Below are 21,323 nucleotides of genomic sequence, written 5' to 3' on the forward strand. Positions count from 1 at the left end.
ATGATAAATTAACAGGCACCGCATTGATTATATGCAACGCAGGATAAGCTAGTTAACCTAGTATCATCAACCATGTGTAGTTAACTAGTGATTATGTGAAGATTGCTTGTTTTTATAAGATACGTTTTTAATGCTAGCTAGCAACTTACCTTGGCTCTTTGCTGCACTCGCGTAACAGGTGGTCAGCCTGCCACACAGTTTCCTCGTGGAATGCAATGTAATCTGCTTCCAAAAATGCAGATTACCGATTGTTATGAAAACTTGAAATCAGCCCTAATTTAATCGGCCATGCTGATTAATCGGTTGACCTCTACACTGTATATGACATGAGTATAATTGATATGGAAATGTGAAGTGCACATTTGGACTCCTGTGTTTGTCCTGCTTGTATGATATCAAAGCGGTATTTACTATAATCCTCATGTCTCATCATTCACAATACATAGTCCTCTTAATTTACAGCATTTCCCTCACTCAGACAACAGAACATTTGCTAAAGTTCCCCAACTATCTGGAGGGAGAGGGGCACCTTATTGTCTTGCGAGGTGCTCAAGTTCATAACGTCTGTCACTCAAAACCCATACAGCGCTGTGAAGGGCAGAGCCGGAGCTCTGACGTCATGTATAGCATTTTACTGTACAGCCACTGTGTTCCAATCTGGAATTTTCAACCCGTGAATGGGTATGAGTGTAAAGGCTTAACAGATGCTTTTATGTCCATAACCGTCCCAACCATCAGTAAGGGCAACTCAAAAATATATTTAGTTGACTGGCTACGCTATCGAATACTCTGAGTGAGCATCCAAAATGGTATTCCCTATATAGTGTACTACTTTTGACCAGAGCCTTACTACCAGTGGAGGCTGGTGGGAGGAGCTATAGGAGGATGGGCAGATGGCGTGATGGATGAGCAGCAGCCCAGCCATCTACTAAGGGAAGGCCCTGGGGCAACTTTGGTTTTTATACCCTTTTACAGTACACACTCACAGGCCAAAAGTAGTTCATTTGGCTTATATGACCTCAGGATTGTAGGGGCGTGGGTCGACTGTGTGGGTGGGAGGTGTGTGTGTGTGTTTCCCCCTCAAGAGGGTGTTCAGTGCAGTGTACTGTGTATCAGATAAAGAGAGCAGAAAGCAGCCTAGGTATCTCTTGCCAAAGGATTTAATCGAGTGGAAATTAAAAATATTACATTTAGGATGTGTCACAATGCACACGTTATGGTTCGTAATGATAGAGGTGGAGGGAGACAATAGCTGGACCATCGAGTCCATTTCCCTCCCAGCTGGCAACTTTTGTATGGAACTTGTTTCTTTCACTCTCTATGGTCTAGACCACTTTCGTTGATTTTTATCTTCCATTTCGTAAACGTTTTGTATTTTTTCTTCTCTTTTTTTCCCCTCTATCGCTCTCTCTCTCTCTCTCTCGCGTAACAAGCCACTATAACAACCCTTATTCAGTTGTATTACTGGACTGAGAAGGAGTAGAATATACACACATACAATGGCTTTGAGCAGGTGCTTTGGTACCGAAGTGTGAATGTTCATCAGCAAAGACCGTTCTTCCATGTGTGTTTTTATGACAATGTTTGGAACTTTAGACCACCGAAGGGTTAACCAGGTTAGTTCATGTTTATTCTGTTTATTCCGATAATGCCTCTGGCAACAACCTTTTTGACTTATCACCCCCCCCCCCCCCCCCATAATACTCTGTTCAAATTAGCCTTGGAATCCCTTTGATGCAAAAATGAAAACAGCAAGCGAGTGTCGGACACAATCACCACAGCACACAATGTCAAATTGGTGTTTTTCAAAGAAAATGTTTCCCTTTTTCTGCCAAGCTTGTTTTAAGCAGTCCTATGAGGCCAGCTTTTCTGGCTGTTTGTTTAGCCAGCATTACATTTCTAATTGTCTTTGTTCTCCTAAAATTCCATTAAAGCTGACTTTTTATACAGTTGACATCTGTATTACAGACTCTGCTGAGTTGCGGACTGGGCCCTGTTTAGAAATGACCCCTGAAAAATAGCTATGACATTAAGATACTAGATAGATTATCATGAATTTACTCGTTTGATTGAAGGTGAAGGTCAAAATGACTGATAAGACATAATATTTGAGGTCATTACAGATGTACTACACATTCTGATGTTAACATTGACATAATATTGTCAACATATTTACAACATGTGCATAACATTTGCAAACTATTTACAACATGTATTTAAAATACTCAACCCATTTACAACATGTATATAACATTCTCAACCTATTTACAAAATGTATAAAACATTCCCAGCATATTTACAAAATGTATATAACATTCTCAACCTATTTACAACATGTGCATAACATTTGCAAACTATTTACAACATGTATATAAAATACTCAACCCATTTACAACATGTATATAACATTCTCAACCTATTTACAACATGTGCATAACATTTGCAAACTATTTACAACATGTATATAAAATACTCAACCCATTTACAACATGTATATAACATTCTCAACCTATTTACAACATGTGCATAACATTTGCAAACTATTTACAACATGTATATAAAATACTCAACCCATTTACAACATGTATATAACATTCTCAACCTATTTACAACATGTATAAAACATTTTCAAAATATTTACATGTATACAACATTCGCAACATATTTACAACATACATATAACGTTCTATACATATAACGTTCTATGTAACGTGTTGTTCCCCAGCCCCCGTTTGATGGTGAGGACGAGGACGAGCTCTTCCAGTCCATCATGGAGCACAACGTGTCGTACCCCAAGCAAATGTCCAAAGAGGCCGTGTCCATCTGCAAAGGGGTGAGTACGACCTTTGACCCAAAGAACCCTTTGAACCTCAGCCCCTCTCATAGAAATATAGAATTACTAGAATGGAAATTCCCATTGAAGTCAATGTCATTATATTTCTATGGCCCCCTATGCCTTCACACCCTGCCCCACAACCATCACCCTTAAACCCATGGTCTTCCCCACTCCCCTTTGAAGCTAGTCTCTCACCCCTTCTCTCGTCATCTGTCATCAATAACACTTAGTCCCATACCCACTGTGACCTAGGTCCAATTATTAACACTTCATGAAGTCAACCTTTTGAAGCCGTCTTTACAATGAACTTTATGAAGACACTATCCATTAGCATGTACAGTAGGAAGAGCAAGAAGTGATACATCCATAGAATCTATGTCGATAGATATGACTGACTTTGACGTGTGACCTTTAGACTGGAAGTTTTGTCGTTGAAGGATCTATTACTGTAGTCTATAGGCACGGGGGTTACTACCTACATAGCTAAGGGCATACTGTACTATAGGGGGGAAGTGGATTCAAAACAAGCGGGATTGGAGAAGCACAGTGAGGAGTTATGGATGTGTGTACCTCACCCCTATTCATCACCGATGTAGCGCCCACCTGTGTTATGGAGGGTGGCCGTCTGCGCTCTTTGAAGGTCCTTTAGATCAAATAGTGTCTGTTACAGGTGCGTAGGTTTCAAAATAGGAGAACAAGGAGAGATGACTTAAAAGCTTAAAGCTAATATTTCCTTATTTTTGACAGTGTGTGGGTCTCCATCTCTCCTAGTACCCACCTGTGTGCATATATTGGACTGCAGCCATATTGTGCCAAAAACAAATTAAAGGCAGAGAAAGAGGGAGACACATTGGGAAAGGTGTGCGTGTGTAAGAGAGGAGAGGTGAAGGCACTAATAACACGAGCAGGAGGAGAGAAGGAACGTTCCGGGGCTGAGCCGAGTCAATGAACTGTGTGATAACACACTGGTGTCCACACCTCCCCACTTCAACCCTCAGAGCTCACACATCCTCTCTGCCTCTCCTTCTATCTAGCCATCTCTCTATCCCTTTCTCTCACTCTCCCCCTTTCTCACACTACCACCACTTTCTAACAACTGTCTCTGCAATCTGTCTGCCCCTCAACTTCTCTGCAAACCCTCTCTCTCGCTCTCTTTGTCTCCGACGTCTTTCGCATCGCTCTCTCCTAAAAAAAAAATAAGATTCTACACCTGTAGTATTTAGGTTGCAGCAGAAATGTCCTACAGCGTTTTACCTCAAATCCATCCATCTATCCCAAATGGCACCCTATTCCCTTTGTAGTGCACTACTTTTGACCAGGGCCCATAGGGAAGAAAGTGAGGGTCCCTCCATTGTTTCTGCAGATGGGGGATTTGCTTTGATCCAATGCTCTGCCTTTGTGGATCCTCTAAGGCTCGCATGAATAAAAGGTCTCGGGGAGGTGTGTGCGTATGTGTGTTCTAGCAAGGAGAGAACACAGAACCTGGTCATGATCCCTTAGCTCATCAGCCATAGACAGACACAGACTCATTCCCAGGCCGCTTTTGGGCCTCAAGTTTACGTTTTGAAGGTGAAGTCAAGCAAAAGCAGACAGAATTCTGTTTGCAGCGTACAAGGGTTCCCTTTTCATGTGTAGGGGAACAGCATGAGCTGTGAACACAACCCTGACAAATTACTTTTTCCTTTTCACCGGCTGTGACACACACACACACGTGTCTAAGTCACAATTCTGTGGCTGCCACCGACAGACGACAGGAGTAGATAGGGGGACTGGTTGTTATTTTTGGTGTTGTTACATTACCCAGCATGCTTTGCTGCCATCACCCCACCGCTATGTCACTGCAATTTTTGAGGAGAGGTGTGAAGGCGCTCTAGCCAAGCTTTTCTCATTACTCTCCCTGGCCTCTTCACACTGCAGCTGGGATGAGTTTTTTGCACCTTTAGACCAGCTAGGATTACTCACTCACACACACACGTTCAGACTCACCTCAAACTCCCTTCCAAAGACTGTGAAATGACGAATGGGATAGAACATCGGGACTGGGCTGGCAACTGGGTTCAGGAGAATTAGCAAATGATGAGCAAATGTAGCTTAAGGGTTATGGAGTTAGATAAGTATCTGGATTCGTTTTACTCCCCTATGCTATCCTACCGTATATTCCACTATACCCAGATGCTATGTTGCTGCCAAAAGTTCAGAGTTTCAAACTAAAAATAAATTGCAGTGGATATCACTCTTCCTCCCAAGACAGAGACTCTGGTCAAAAGTAGTGCACTACATATTGAATAGGGTGCAATTTTGGACGCGGCCAGGAATACATTTTTTCAATGACAACACATGATTGTTTTTCTGTTATGATACTGTACTGTACCTGCAAGGCTGGCTATGCAACCAATGTCACCCCCTGCTGATGTAACGCACGCCCACTGACAGACACGCCCTCCTAATGAGCGTTATGTTCCAATGTAGGTGGGCAACTTTCTAATAGGACTAAGTCCTCGCACGCTGTTGAGAAACTGAAAGAAAGAAAGAGAGAGAGAGATAAAGAGCTAGAATTCGTGTTCAACTAGGAATGTAAACTGCTGTAAAAATATACTGTGTCCGTAAAATGTATATAGTATGTATAAACTGGAAGTAGAATCCTACGGTTTGCTGTCCGTTAGTATACTCCAATTAGGGAAGGGCGGCAGCGTAGCCTAGTGGTTAGAGCGTTGGACTAGTAACCGGAAGGTTGCAAGTTCAAACCCCCGAGCTGACAAGGTACAAATCTGTCGTTCTGCCCCTGAACAGGCAGTTAACCCACGGTTCCCAGGCCGTCATTGAAAATAAGAATGTGTTCTTAACTGACTTGCCTGGTTAAATAAAGGTTAAAAAAAAAAATTAAAAAAGGGGAGGGATGGTAGGGTTAGGGGAAATAATAAAGGAAAATATATATTTTAAAATTAATATACAGTTACAGTCAATAGTTTTAGAACTCCTACTCCAGGGTTTTTCTTAATTTTTTTACTGTTTTCTACATTGTAGAATAATAGTGAAGTCATCAAAACTACGAAATAACACACATGGAATCATGTAGTAACCAAAGAGTGTTACTTTTTACAAATATATTTTATATTTCAGGTTCTTCAAAGTAGCCACCCTTTGCACACTCTTGGCATTCTCTCAACCAGCTACATGAGGTAGTCACCTGGAATGCATTACATTTAACAGGTGTGCCTTAACTTAATTTGTGGAAAAAAAATTCTTATTGCGTTTGAGCCAATCAGTTGTGTTGTGACAAGGTAGGGGTAGTATACAGAAGATAGCCCTATTTGGTAAAAGACCAAGTCCATATTATGGTAAGAACATCTCAAATAAGCAAAGAGAAATGACAGTCCATCATTACTTTAAGACATGAACGTCAGTCAATCCGGAAAATGCCAAGAACTTTTTGCAGTCGCAAAAACCATCAAGTGCTATGATGAAACTGTCTCTCATGAGGACCGCCACAGGAAATGAAGACCCAGAGTTCATTGGAGTTACCAGCCTCAGAAATTGCAGCCCAAATAAATGCTTCACGGAGTTCAAGTAACAGACACATCTCAACATCAACTGTTCAGAGGAGACTGCATGAATCAGGCCTTCATGGTCAAATTGCTCCAAAGAAACCACTACTAAAGTACACCAATAAGAAACCCATGCAATGGACATTAAACCGGTGGAAGTCTGTCCTTTTGGTCTGATGAGTCCAAATTTGAGATTTTTGTTTCCAGCCGTCGCGTCTTTGTGAGAAGCAGACTAGCTGAACACCTCCAGGCTGTGTAAGGGCTATTTGAACAAGGAGAGTGATGGAAAGCTGCATCAGATGCCCTGGCAATCACCCGACAATCACCCGACCTCAAGCCAATTGGGATGAGTTGGACCGCAGAGTGAAGGAAAAGCAGCCAACAAGTGCTCCGCATATGAGGGAACTCCTTCAAGACTGTTGGAAAAGCATTCCAGGTGAAGCTGGTTTAGAGAATGCAAAAAGTGTGCAAAGCTGTCATCAAGGCAAAGGGTGGCTACTTTAAAAAATATAAAATATATTTAGAATTGTTTAACATTTTTGGGGGGTTACTACATTATTCCATATGTGTTATTTCATAGTTTTGATGTCTTCATTATTATTCTACAATGTAAAAAAATGTAAAAATAAAGAAAATAATTTGGAATGTGTAGGTGTGTCCAAACCTTAGACTGGTACAGTATAAAAAAGTACATTGTTTTCCTTTTTTTATCATATATAATACAGTTGAAGTCGGAACTTTACATACACCTTAGGTTGGAGTCATTAAAAGTCATTTTTCAACCACTCCACAAATTTCTTGTTAACAAACTATAGTTTTGCCAAGTCGATTAGGACATCTACTTTGAACATGACACAAGTCATTTTTCGAACAATTGTTTACAGACAGATTAATTCACTGTATCACAATTCCAGTGGGTCAGAAGTTTACATACACTAAGTTGACTGTGCCTTTAAACAGCTTGGAAAATTCCAGAAAATTGTCATGGCTTTAGAAGCTTCTGATAGGCTAATTTACATAATTTGAGTCAATTGGAGGTGTACCTGTGGATGTATTTCAAGGCCTACCTTCAAACTCAGTGCCTCTTTGCTTGACATCATGGGAAACTCAAAATAAATCAGCCAAGACCTCAGAAGAAAAAAGAATCTGGTTCATCCTTGAACAATTTCCAAACACCTGAAGGTACAACGTTCATCTGTACAAACAAGAGTACGCAAGTATAAACACGATGGGACCACACAGCCATCATACTGCTCCGGAAGGAGACGCGTTCTGTCTCCTAGAGATGAACGTATTTTGGCACGAAAAGTTCAAATCAATCCCAGAACAGCAGCAAAGAACCTTGTGACGATCCTGGAGGAAACAGGTACAAAATTATCTATATCCACAGTAAAACGAGTCCTATATCGACATAACCTGAAAGGCTGCTCAGCAAGGAAGAAGCCACTGCTCCAAAACCGCCATAAAAAAGCCAGTTTACGGTTTGCAACTGCACATCAGGACAAAGATCGTACTTTTTGGAGAAATATCCTTTGGTCTGATGAAACAAAAATAGAACTCTTTGGCCATAATGACCATAGTTATGTTTGGAGGAAAAAGGGGGAGGCTTGCAAGCTAAATAACACCATCCCAACCGTGAAGCATGGGGGTGGCAGGATCATGTTGTGGGGGTGCTTTGCTGCATGAGGGACTGGTGCACTTCACAAAATAGATGGCATTATGAGCAAGGAAAATGATATGGATATATTGAAGCAACATCTCAAGACATCATTCAGGAAGTTAAAGCTTGGTTGCAAATGGGTCTTCCAAATGGACAATGACCCCAAACATACATCCAAAGTTGTGGTAAAATGGCTTAAGGACAACAAATTCAAGTTATTGGAGTGGCCACAAAGCCCTGACCTCAATCCCATAGAAATTTTGTGGGCAGAACTAAAAAAGTGTGTGCGAGCAAGGAGGCCTGCTAACCTGACTCGGTTACACCAGCTCTGTCAGGAGGAATGGGCCAATATTCACCCAACTTATTGTGTGAAGCTTGTGGAAGGCTACCCAAAATGTTTGACCCATGTTAAACAATTTAAAGGCAATGCTACCAAATATTAATTGAGTGTATGTAAACTTCTGACCCACTTGGGAACGTGATGAAATAAATAAAAGCTGAAACAAATCAGTCTCTCTACTATTATTCTGACATTTCACATTCTTAAAATAAAGTGGTGATCCTAACTGACCTAAAACAGATTATTTTTTTACTAGGATTAAATGTCAGGAATTGTGAAAAACTGAGTTCAAATGTATTTGGCTAAGGTGTATGTAAGCTTCCGACTTCAACTGCATATGCCGTTTTGCAGATGCTGTTATCCAAAACATCTTACAGTAGTACGTTCACACATTTTCGCTCGGCAGGCCCCAGTGGGAATCCAACCCACAAAGAGTGCCTGTCATTATTGACATTTGTCACGATGTTTTTTGAGTGTGGTTTATCCTCTAGTTTAACAAGGAAATACGTTTGTTTGATCGTTTTTCAATGTTGAGTTGTTTTCTACAAAGTGCGCCCCCACGTCGCCTCCTGCTGTGCGATTTGTAAGTGACAACAATAACACATTACATCTAAGAGAGACAAATTCCTTTACACCAACCCCCATCTGTTTGGCTCCCTACTGACCCAGAAAAAAAGAGAGAATAAGAGAGAGAGAATAAAAAGAGGAAGCATAAAAAATAACTGCCCCCATATTGACTCTCGACTACCCTCATTCCAATACTAACTTGCTGTTAGTCTGTTGTTATCCATTCCACTCATCCTATTTCAATGGTCTCCGTTAAACTCATAATGACTCAGGTTCCCATTCCTCCCTTCTTCTTTTCCCAACCTCAGCCAATGAGCAAATAATAGAATATGGAATCTATTTAGTCTTTCTATGGCTATCTATCTTTTCTACGGTCTGTCTCTAACTGGCTCTCTCATCCTCCGCCTGCTGATGATCACATAGGTTTCTGTAGATCTAAATGCCACTGTGTTTATGGTCCTTCCCTGATTGACACAACAGTGACATTTCTATCTGTAGAATCTCCATTCTAACTCTAGGGCCTTTCCCTCCTTATCCCTCCCAGCTGATGACCAAACACCCATCGAAGCGTCTGGGCTGCGGCTCCGAGGGAGAGAGGGACATCCGGGAGCACGCCTTCTTCAGACGCATCGATTGGGAACGTCTCCAGAACCGCGAGATCCAACCCCCCTTCAAGCCCAAAGGGGTGAGTCACACACACATACACACAACCTACCCATGTCTGATTAAAATGAGGTTTAAAAGAATTACATTGTACAAGTTGTTATTCGCTTTGGTAATCTATATTTCTTCTTAAATGCAAAATTATTGAAATGGTGGCGCAATGGTAGCTTTGTATTCATTGGTATGTTTGGCCCGTTGTCACACACAATGGACATTTACTCCACTGAGGAGTGTGTGGTTGCTTACTATCTGATGCGATCTCAGTCTCCCATTCAGATGAGTAACAACACCCACTCACACACACACACTTTTATGTATACACAGACACATACACACACGTGAACATACTTACACACACACACTTACAAACTATGCAAACGTGTACAATAGAGACACATAGAGACACACACCTGTGAATGTCTGGCGGCCGTCTGTCATCATAGTAGGGCCCAGGCAGACTCCCACCTGGTCTGTTGTCAGATCAGATTGGCCTGCATCTGAATGGTGTCTGTTTGGCAACTCTCACAGGTTACAGTCCATTCCGGTCCAGCACCATTTGTTTAGCATGGCAAAACCCCAGCGGCTATGGTCTCTCAGTCGTCACACTGAACAAAAGACAACCTTTTCTAACGACAAAGCCTCGGCATGGGCTACAATACAATAATACTAATTTTATTCACATATACGTTACCTTTCAAAAGTTTGGGGTCACTTAGAAATGTCCTTGTTTTTTAAAGAAAAGCAAATATTTTGTCCATTAAAATAACATCAAATTGATCAGAAATACAGTGTAGACATTGTTTATGTTGTAAATTACTATTGTAGCTGGAAGCGGCTGTTTTTTAATGGAATATCTTCATAGGCGTACATAGGCCCATTATCAGCAACAATCACTCCTGTGTTCCAATGGCACGTTGTGTTAGGTAATCCAAGTTTACCATTTTAAAAGGCTAATTGATCATTAGAAAACCCTTTTGCAATTATGTTAGCACAGCTGAAACTATTGTGCTGATTAAAGAAGCAATAAAAGCAATAAAACTGGCCTTCTTTAGACTAGTTGAGTGTCTGGAGCATCAGCATTTGTAGGTTCGATTACAGGCCAAAATGGCCAGAAACAAAGCACTTTCTTCTGAAACTCATCAGTATATTCTTGTTCTGAGAAATGAAGGTTATTCCATGCGAGAAATTTCCAAGAAACTGAAGATCTCGTACAAAGCTGTGTACTACTCCCTTCACATAACAGGGCAAACTGGCTCTAACCAGGATAGAAAGAGGAGAGGGAGGCCCCGATGCATACTTGAGCAAGAGGACAAGTACATTAGTGTCTAGTTTGAGAAACAGACGCCTCAAGTCCTCAACTGGCAGCTTCATTAAATAGTACCCGCAAATCACCAGTCTCAACGTCAACAGTGAAGAGGCAATTCCGGGATGCTTGCCTTCTAGGCAGAGTTGCAAAGAAAAAGCCATGTCTCAGACTGGCCAATAAAAATAAAAGATTAAGATGGGCAAAATAACACAGACACTGGATAGAGGAACTCTGCCTAGGAGGCCAGCATCCCAGAGTCGCCTCTTCGCTGTTGATGTTGAGACTGGTGTTTTGCGGGAAATTTCTAAGTGACCCCAAACTTTTGAACGGTAGTGTAAGGTCGTGGCCAAAAGTTTTGAGAATGACACAAATATTAATTTTCGTAAAGTCTGCTGCATCAGTTTGTATGATGGAAATTTGCATATACTCCAGAATGTTATGAAAAGTGGTCAGATGAATTGCAATTAATTGCAAAGTCCCTCTTTGCCATGCAAATTAACTGAATCCACCCAAAAACATTTCCACTGCATATCAGCCCTGCCACAAAAGGACCAGCTGACATCATGTCAGTGATTCTCTCGTTAACACAGGTGTGAGTGTTGATGAGGACAAGGCTGGAGATTACTCTGTCATGCTGATTGAGTTCGAATAACAGACTAGAAGCTTCAAAAGGAGAGTGGTGCTTGGAATCAGTGTTCTTCCTCTGTCAACCATAGTTACCTGAAAGGAAACACGTGCCGTCATCATTGCTTTGCACAAAAAGGGCTTCACAGGCAAGGATATTGCTGCCAGTAAGATTGCACCCAAATCACCCATTTATCGTTTCATCAAGAACTTCAAGGAGAGCGGTTCAATTGTTGTGAAGAAGGCTTCAGGGCGCCCAAGAAAGTCCAGCAAGCGCCAGGACCGTATACTAAAGTTGATTCAGCTGTGGGATCAGGGCACCACCAGTACAGAGCTTGCTCAGGAATGGCAGCAGGCAGGTGTGAGCGTATCTGCACGCACAGTGAGGCAAAGACTTTTGGAGGATGGCCTGGTGTCAAGAAGGGCAGCAAAGAAGCCACTTCTCTCCAGGAAAAACATCAGGGACAGACTGATATTCTGCAAAAGGTATAGGGATTGGACTGCTGAGGACTGGGGTAAAGTCATTTTCTCTGATGAATCCCCTTTCCGATTGTTTGGGGCATCCTGAATAAAGCTTGTCCGGAGAAGACAAGGTGAGCGCTACCATCAATCCTGTGTCATGCCAACAGTAAAACATCCTGAGACCATTCATGTGTGGGGTTGCTTCTCATCCAATGGAGTGGGCTCACTCACAATTTTGCCTAAGAACTCAGCCATGAATAAAGAATGGTACCAACACATCCTTCGAGAGTAACTTCTCCCAACCATCCAGGAACAGTTTGGTGACGAACAATGCCTTTTCCAACATGATGAAGCACCTTGCAGAAGGCAAAAGTGATAACTAAGTGGCTCGGGGAACAAAACATCAATATTTTGGGTCCATGGTCAGGAAACTCCCCAGACCTTAATACCATGGAGAACTTGTGGTCAATCCTCAAGAGGCGGGTGGACAAACAAAACCCCACAAATTCTGACAAACTCCAAGCATTGATTATGCAAGAATGGGCTGCCATCAGTTAGGATGTGGCCCAGAAGTTAACTGACAGCACGCCAGGGTGGATTGCAGAGGTCTTGAAAAAGAAGGGTCAACACTGCAAATATTGACACTTTGCATCAACTTCATGTAATTGTCAATAAAAGCCTTTGACACTTATGAAATGCTTGTAATTATACTACAGTATTCCATAGTAACATCTGACAAAAATATCTTAAGACACTGAAGCAGCAAACTTTGTGAAAATTAATATTTGTGTCATTCTCAAAACATTACATTTACATTTAAGTCATTTAGCAGACGCTCTTATCCAGAGCGACTTACAAATTGGTGCTTTCACCTTATGACATCCAGTGGAACAGCCACTTTACAATAGTGCATCTAGGTCTTTTAAGGGGGGGGGTGATGACTGTACACATACAGTATGTGCTTAGATCTCCCAGCAATGAGAATATTCCCCAGAGATCAACATTCACAGTTGACATTCAAATGTGTAATTACAAAACAGTAGTTACATAGTGGAACAACCGAGTGTGTAATAACATCCGTAGTCACATATGTGGAATAACCTTCGGCAAGTTAGTGTACTTACATATTATTTGTTCCAGTTGTGTAATAACTGATTCTGCAACAGCCCTATTACCATGGAATGACATAGTAAAACCTATAACTACTATGTTAGCAGTTATTACTGTTACTTACATCGTAATATGGGGCAACTTAATGTCAAGTGATATCTAATCATCCTAACGGATGCAACTACACCAACTGTGGATACATCCCAAATGACACCCTATTCCTTACATGGTGCCCTATAAAGGGAATAGGGTGCCATTTGGGCCGCCACCTGTGTATTGCATGTGGAGGGTCCACATTTCAGCAGCACCCACACAGACAAAACATACTTTATTATGAAAGTGAAGTATGTGAAAGGGACGAAGTAGGTCATTCGGTGTGCACGTTCAGGTGTGTGTGTCTTCATTGTCTGTCTTCCTTTTAAATATGCAGCGTACTTCTGTTCCAAACCCCAAGGTCTCCCGTGCTTCTCACAAGGTGAATACTGGCCTCCCACTGTCCCTGTAGTCTCGCGCTGGATTAAATTTGTGTGTTGGTGTGTGGACTCCAGTATGTAGGTAGAGGTGTGTGTTGGTGTGTGGACTCCAGTATGTAGGTAGAGGTGTGTGTTGGTGTGTGGACTCCAGTATGTAGGTAGAGGTGTGTGTTGGTGTGTGGACTCCAGTATGAGTATGTAGGTAGAGGTGTGTGTTGGTGTGTGGACTCCAGTATGAGTATGTAGGTAGAGGTGTGTGTGTGTGGGTGTGTGGACTCCAGTATGTAGGTAGAGGTGTGTGTTGGTGTGTGGACTCCAGTATGAGTATGTAGGTAGGTGTGTGTTGGTGTGTGGACTCCAGTATGAGTATGTGGGTTGAGGTGTGTGTTGGTGTGTGGACTCCAGTATGAGTATGTAGGTAGAGGTGTGTGTTGGTGTGTGGACTCCAGTATGTGGATAGAGGTGTGTGTTGGTGTGTGGACTCCAGTATGAGTATGTGGGTAGAGGAGTGTTTTTGAATGCAGGTGTGTGTGGATGAAAGGCAAGTGACAAGATGAAAGGAGAATGATAGATGGAAAGTAAAAATATATATGGACAGACCTGTGTGTGTGTTAGAGAGAACTAAACCTCTTCCCCTGACCTATAATAACCATCATCCATTTCAATCCAACTCCACACAGGAATTGTAACACAGGCACCACCGGGAGTCTATTACAACCAATTGGCTGTCATTAGATTCATCTTTACACCGCCATCCATCCCTCCCTGACCTGACTCTGTCTCTCTAATCCTCTTCTCCTCATCCCCCTCTCATCCTCTCCTCCTCTTCCGTCCTCTCCTCCTGAATCAATCACACTTCATGCCTGTTCTGACAGCTGGGAGATTGCCATTTAATAGCCAGGTACAGCGAGACCCAGATTATGAACACTGGAGGGTTTATCCATCTATCGGAAACAGAGCAGGACAGATAGAACGCAGGGAAGAATAACAAGAACACCTGCTACAGTAGCTATTTATAGATATAGCTTATCTAGACTCATATTTAGAGAACCACTTGATATGTGGTTTAAGTTTGTAAAGATGGAAGTGGGTCAAAGTGGAAGGATATGAGACTTGCTGATTAATGGTGATGGAATCACTGTGGTCAGGGAGCTTACCGTAAAACTTCAATTAATAGCCCAGGTGTTTATTTGCTTCAATCACTGAACACAACAGGTGCTTATTGGATACAAACTTCTATTTGAGCCAGGTGCCTATTTCCTTAATGAGCACAGCTTTTGCTCATTTGCATGTATAATTCCAGCATTCACTTCCAACATTTTAATTAATTTCTTCATTCCCTGCACTAATGTGTTATCATTTACATGCTGTGTCATGTTTCTTTTGTCTTAGTATGCCTCTATTAATTTAAAAATAATAATAATAATAATTCCTTGCCAGAATTATTCTCCTGTTAACTGTGCATTTTCGGCAGTTCTTACTTGCCACTAGAGGGCGATCGGACGATTTCTAGGGGTTTGTACTCCCTATGTTGTTGACTGTTTTTCTGCTTTTTAGTTAGCTAGAAGTTCTAAGCTGTTAGCAGTCAATGGTTAGCAGTTTCTTACTGGCTATTAAAAAAAGATTGCCTTAATTTTTTTTTGTCATCACTGAATTATTTAATGTAACAAATCAAACAATAAACCTCGTAAACAATTCATGGTTAACCTGGTAAATAATACATTTAGAGCCGCCATTTATTTGATTACATTTGTGTCGTTGCCCGGGTATTAAAAGGGACAAATGGCTACTTGAGACTCGGCCTTTAATTTAAGTTTTTACGGTAGTCATATTGAGGAAGTGTTGGATTGGAACATAAGGCAAGGCTGGGGTGCTGTGAAACACACATACTGTAGGTCTGAAACACACATACTGTAGGTCTGAAACGCACATGCTGTAGGTCTGAAACGCACATACTGTAGGTCTTGAAACACACATGCTGTAGGTCTGAAACGCACATACTGTAGGTCTGAAACGCACATACTGTAGGTCTGAAACACACATACTGTAGGTCTGAAACACACATACTGTAGGTCTGAAACACACATACTGTAGGTCTGAAACGCACATACTGTAGGTCTGAAACGCACATACTGTAGGTCTGAAACACACATACTGTAGGTCTGAAACACACATACTGTAGGTCTGAAACACACATACTGTAGGTCTGAAACGCACATACTGTAGGTCTGAAACGCACATACTGTAGGTCTGAAACACACATACTGTAGGTCTGAAACACACATACTGTAGGTCTGAAACATACATACACACACAGATAAACAGGTGAAAAATACTGTATGAACAAACTCACCAATCTACATTTTGAGATTGAGTCATAGACAGTCCCATCGTATGTATGTTTTTAGTGGTGGTGGTTGTCTGTGTTCTTTTTGGATTTATGTGAGAAAGAAACATAATAGTATTATCTGATTACTAAAGAACAATTAGGACATTACTATAGACTAACTGATTTTGAAGGATGGATAAAACAACTGTAATATTTTAAGTGTTGTTGACCAAAGACAGTGCCTCAAAGTATTCACATCCATTGACTTTTTCCACATTTTGTTGTGTTACAACCTGAATTTAAAATTGATTAAATTGACATTTTCTGTCACTGGCTACACGCAATACCCCATAGTGTCAAAGTGGACTTATGTTTTTTGATATTTTTACAAATTAATTCAACATGAAAAAACTTAAATGTCTTGAGTTAATATATATAATAATATATATAATATAATTTGTTTTTGCAAGCCTAAATAAGTTCAGGAGTAAAATGTTAACAAGTTGCATGATAAGTTTCATGGACTCACTCTGTGTGCAATAATCGTGTTTAACATGATTTTCTTATGATAACCTAATCTCTTTAACCCACACATACAATTATCTGTAAGGTCCCTCAGTCGAGCAGTGAATTTCAAACACAGATTCAACCACAAAGACCAGGGAGGTTTTTCCAATGCTTTGCAAAAAAGGGCACCTGTTGGTAGAAGGGTAAAAAAAGTTGACATTGAATATCTCTTTGAGCATGGTGAAGTTATTAATGACACGTTGGATGGTGTATCAATACACCCACAAAGACACAAGTGTCCTTCCTAACTCAGTTGCCTGAGATGAAGGAAACCATTCAGAGATTTCAGCATGAGGCCAATGGTGACTTTAAAACAGTTACATGTGATAGGAGAAAACTGAGGATGGATCAACAACCTTGTAGTTACTGCACAATACTAACATAATTGGCCGAGTGAAAAGAAGGAAGCCTATACAGAATAAAACATGCATCCTGTTTGCAACAAGGCACCTAAGCAATACTGAAACATTTTTGGCAAAGCAATTACATTTTTGTCCTGAATACAAAATTTTTGTTTGAGGCAAATCCAATACAACACATTACTGAGTACCACTCTGTATAATTTTTTGCATAGTTGTGGCTGCATCATGTTATGGGTATGCTTGTTATTGTTAAGTCTGGGGAGTTTTTCAGGATAAAAGAAACGGAATGGAGCTAAGCACAGGCAAAATCCTAGAGGAAAACCTGGTTCACTCTGCTTTCCACCAGACACTGGGAGATGAATTCACCTTTCAGCAGGACAAGAACCTGAAACACAAGGCCAAATCTACTCTGAATTTGCTTGCCAAGAAGACAGTGAATGTTCCTGAGTGGCCAAGTTACAGTTTTTACTTAAATCGTCTTGAAAATAGTTGTCTAGCAATGATCAACAACCGATGTGAGAGATTGAATAATTTTGAAAAGAATAATGGGCAAATGTTTCACAATCCAGGAGTGGAAACGCTTAGAGATTTACCCAGAAAGACTCACAGCTGTATTCGCTGACAAAGTATTGACTCGGAGGTGTGTGAACTTATGCAAATTAGATATTTCTGTATACAATTTTCAATAAATTTGCCAAAACTTCTATTGGGGTATTGTGTAGAGATGGGTTTAAAAATATATATGTAATCCAATTTGAATTCAGGCTGTAACAACAAGATGTGGAATAAGTTGAGGGGTATGAATACTTTCTGAAGGCACTGGATACTAGTAAGAAGATCATCAAAACAACAGTGAGATGCTGAGGTCGTTCTGTGGTAGGATAGAGAGAGAGAGGAAGAGTTAGAAATGGAGAGAGAATACTTCAGCAAGTATTTTAATAGAAACAGACTAAATATAATTCCTTTAATATGCTTGAGTGCGAGTGGTTTTTTGTGTGTGTGACACAGAGAAATACCCAAAGTACGTCAAACGGCAGTTTACGAGCAATGCCATCTGTCATTAAGAGTAGCACAACGTAGTGTGTACAATGAGTGACATTGTAACAAACATTAAACACAACGAAACTAAGCTATACAGCAGGTTTGAGTCCATTTCATTGGGGTCAACAGTCAGTCAATTCAGGAAGTAAGCTGGAATTGGAATTGCACTTGACTTCCTGAATTAATTTAATAGAATTAGCATTTGCACACGGGGGTTAGGTCTCAAAGGCAAAAAGGGGGAGGATGAAAAAGAGGAGAGGAGGTGATGAGAAAAGAAGTTGGACAGAAATGTATTGCCTTTAGTGGAAGATTTGGGAAAACGTGTAGGCGATTTTGTCAAGATCAACATGAGATGTGTGACTGACTGGCCATTGTTCAAACAAGCCAAATAGACACGACAGTATTCGAGGAGACTGATGAAAGAGGGGGATGGAAGGAATTTGTGCAATACTCCTTTCATCCATCTCTTTTCTGGACACCTTGAGAGAGAGGATGTGTGTGCGTGGGGTCGGTTTGACAAGAGGTCTGTGTTTGAGTGCACAAATCTTTGTCTATAGAATGGAGTATGCTGTTGTTTCGGGGTGTCATTTGGTACAAAAACCCATAAACGTCATTGTAATCTGTCAGCGTGAATTAATTTGCGCCTTTCCTTCCACAATGTGTATTACAAGGAGATCTGTGCTGTTTTGCGCCACTAAGATGTTGCCATATCAGTATGCGCCTTCTCTCTTCTATGTTGATATGTGTTGTGGCTGTTTTCCTCTTCTCTGTTCTACTGTGCCTTGACACAGAGTGACAGTGGGTGGCTGGGAGCCAGTGTCACCTGTCTGTCAGTGTAGGAGTCAAGGAGGACACAGGAGTACAGTCAGAGCCCCCAGGCTCACTGAACACACACACACATATACACCGCCCAACTCTGAATATAGGACAACGGGACTTTTCTACTTTGAACAGACACATACCACCACCAGCGTGCTGTGTAGACGATCACACCAACCCAATCAATGGAGGTTTTCCAAACACAGTGGAACACACACAGCCGTACAACAATGTAGACCTCCATAGGGAATCCATAGTGAATTCCACTCTGGAGAAAGAACTTCCACATCCAGACCCAGGCTTTCCATGTTAAAAAAAAAACACTTTGGGGGCGGGGCTAGCATGTTGGAGTGAACGGCTGTGCGTGAGAGGCTTCTGCAACTTTTTGCGAAATAATCTAATTTAACCTACTTTATGGCACTTTTTACCACAAACGTTTCTATATAATACAAGATTGTAACTTTTTATATGAAAATGCCGAGTAATAAGCGACCAAAGGACAATAAATCCACAGCGGAGGCCTACTCCCCACTAAACAACGAGACAGACATGGCGGGAGGCACATGCAACAACGTGACACTTACAGAACTTACCCGGGCTCTGGGGGAGCTACGTGTTGCTATAGCTGAGGATCTTAAGGCCACTATTGCTGAGCTGGACACCAAAATCGAGAGCGTCATTCGAACGGTCGCTTCGCATGGCCAGAGTATTGTGGACCTTGAGAAAGCTTCTGAATTCAACGCTGGTAGGATCGACGAGTTAGAGAAGCTATGCACGTCATTGCAGGATACTGTGCAGAGGCTTTCTGTGAAAGTGGTGGACCTGGAGGGCCGATCCAGACGTAATAACCTTCGCGTTGTTGGTCTGGCAGAGGGGATAGAGGCGGGCTCTCGCCCTACCGACTTCTTCGCCAAGCTATTGAAGGATGCAATGGGATCGGATGTTTTGGATTCGGATCCCCAGCTGGACCGCGCACATCGCTCCCTTGTCCCAGTGCCTGGACCGGGCCAACGTCCTCGCCCAGTAATAATCTGTTGTCACAGTTTCAAGACCAAGGATCTTATCCTGCGTGAAGCTCGAATGAGGGGCAACCTGTCACATAAAGGGCACCCATTCCGTGTCTATGAGGATTATGCGCCCGATGTGGCAAAGCATCGCGCCGACTACAGAGATGTCATGACCAAACTCTACAAACTCCATCTTCGCCCAGCCTTTACTCTTCCCTGCAAGACTAAGAATTACCCCGCCTTCCGGTGAGAAGATTTGGCTCTCCTCGGTTTTGGACGCAGAGAAGTTTACCCGGGGATATACACCAATCCCCCGTACAGGTTAGAGTGCCTTGTTATTGCGTGTTAGGGTCTGCTCATGGACTCGAATCCATACTATACCATATTGGGTGAAAACGTATTGTAGCGACCCGCACAGACAGCTGTGTGTTATGTGCTAGGCTAGGAGGTGGTTGTGTTGTACTGACCAGTACCCGGTGTTCGCGGGGTCCGACATGTCAATCAACCTGCTATCTGCCAATCACGGGAATGCCTGGAATGTTCTGATGCCGGGCATCCTGGTGGTTGGCGGAGTGGCGTGGAGGGGGGTTGGGCATTGAAAGTTAAGACCAGGTTCAGCCTTTGTTCTCTCTCTCTTACGTCTGGGCTTCACAAGAGAAGGTCACGATTGGCTTGTGGGTTATCTGTCATCTATTTGGCGTGTGCTACGGCCCAAACAGTAGCCTGTGTAAAGTTGGTTCAATAAACCGTCAATTCGCAAACTCAAGCCTCTGTCTGGACAATTGTTCATTTATGATCTAGTCAGGTCATTACATTGGTGTCAGAAGTAAAACGTTGATACAAGTTAGCCAGCTAGCTAGCTGACTTATGTGGCTAGCTACCGTAGGTGAGAACGGGGATTGAAAATGCTTGAGGGAATCCGAAAGTGAAGGTGGAGGTAGGGGACGATTATGGCCAAGGAGGTGCGTGTGAATGGACGTCGGGGTTCTGTCTGAGGAGATCGCCAGGGCGTCGGAGCGCAGAGGCCGCTTGAGGGAGGACGTTAGAGTGATGGTGGCTGAAGCGGGCATGAGTGCTTCGTCGAGTGTATTTCGCGCGGATTCTGGTGGGCGGACCGAAGTGGCGGCGTCGCCGCGGCGTGACGAGGAATCTGGGGCTCAGGATGTAAACAAACATGGCGGCGCCCAGTTCCCGGCTGCGTCCGTATCTGTTAAGACCCGAAGTATTCCGGTAAGGCGGATTGGGAAGCTTTTCATGCTCAGTTTGAACTGTTAGCTCATTTTAGGGGTGGTCGGATGAAGAAAGGGCACTGCAGTTGGCTTTATGCCTCACGGATGAAGCTCTGTCCTGTTTGATATTGATTAGCCCCGAGGACAGGCATGATTATGGTGCTCTAGTGGGAGCACTGAGGAGGCGCTATGGACAGTGTGTACAGCCCGGGCTACTGCGCTCCGAACTGAGGAATAGACGCAGGCAGCCTGGAGAGCCTCTACGGGTGCTAGCTAATGACATTGAGAGCCTCTCTCGGCGGGCATATGCTCACATGCCCCCTACGTGCAGAGCGAGCTAGCACGGGACCAGTTCATACAGGCGCTCTCCCCTACGGAGCTGC

General features: G+C 42.4%; 1 protein-coding gene across 3 annotated transcripts in view; it reads left to right on the forward strand.

Annotated features, from left to right (window-relative positions):
- LOC115103831 (protein kinase C alpha type) overlaps positions 1–21,323 on the forward strand; it is a 219,362-nt gene that overhangs the window by 181,013 nt on the left and 17,026 nt on the right. For all 3 annotated transcript variants that reach the window (XM_029624803.2, XM_029624804.2, XM_029624805.2), the window contains 2 exons: positions 2,726–2,833; positions 9,493–9,633. In XM_029624803.2, coding sequence (XP_029480663.1) covers positions 2,726–2,833; positions 9,493–9,633 — 249 coding nt within the window. The remainder of the gene's footprint in view (positions 1–2,725; positions 2,834–9,492; positions 9,634–21,323) is intronic.

The sequence above is a fragment of the Oncorhynchus nerka genome, linkage group LG15 (genome assembly GCF_034236695.1).
Source record: "Oncorhynchus nerka isolate Pitt River linkage group LG15, Oner_Uvic_2.0, whole genome shotgun sequence".
NCBI classification, from domain to species: domain Eukaryota; kingdom Metazoa; phylum Chordata; class Actinopteri; order Salmoniformes; family Salmonidae; genus Oncorhynchus; species Oncorhynchus nerka.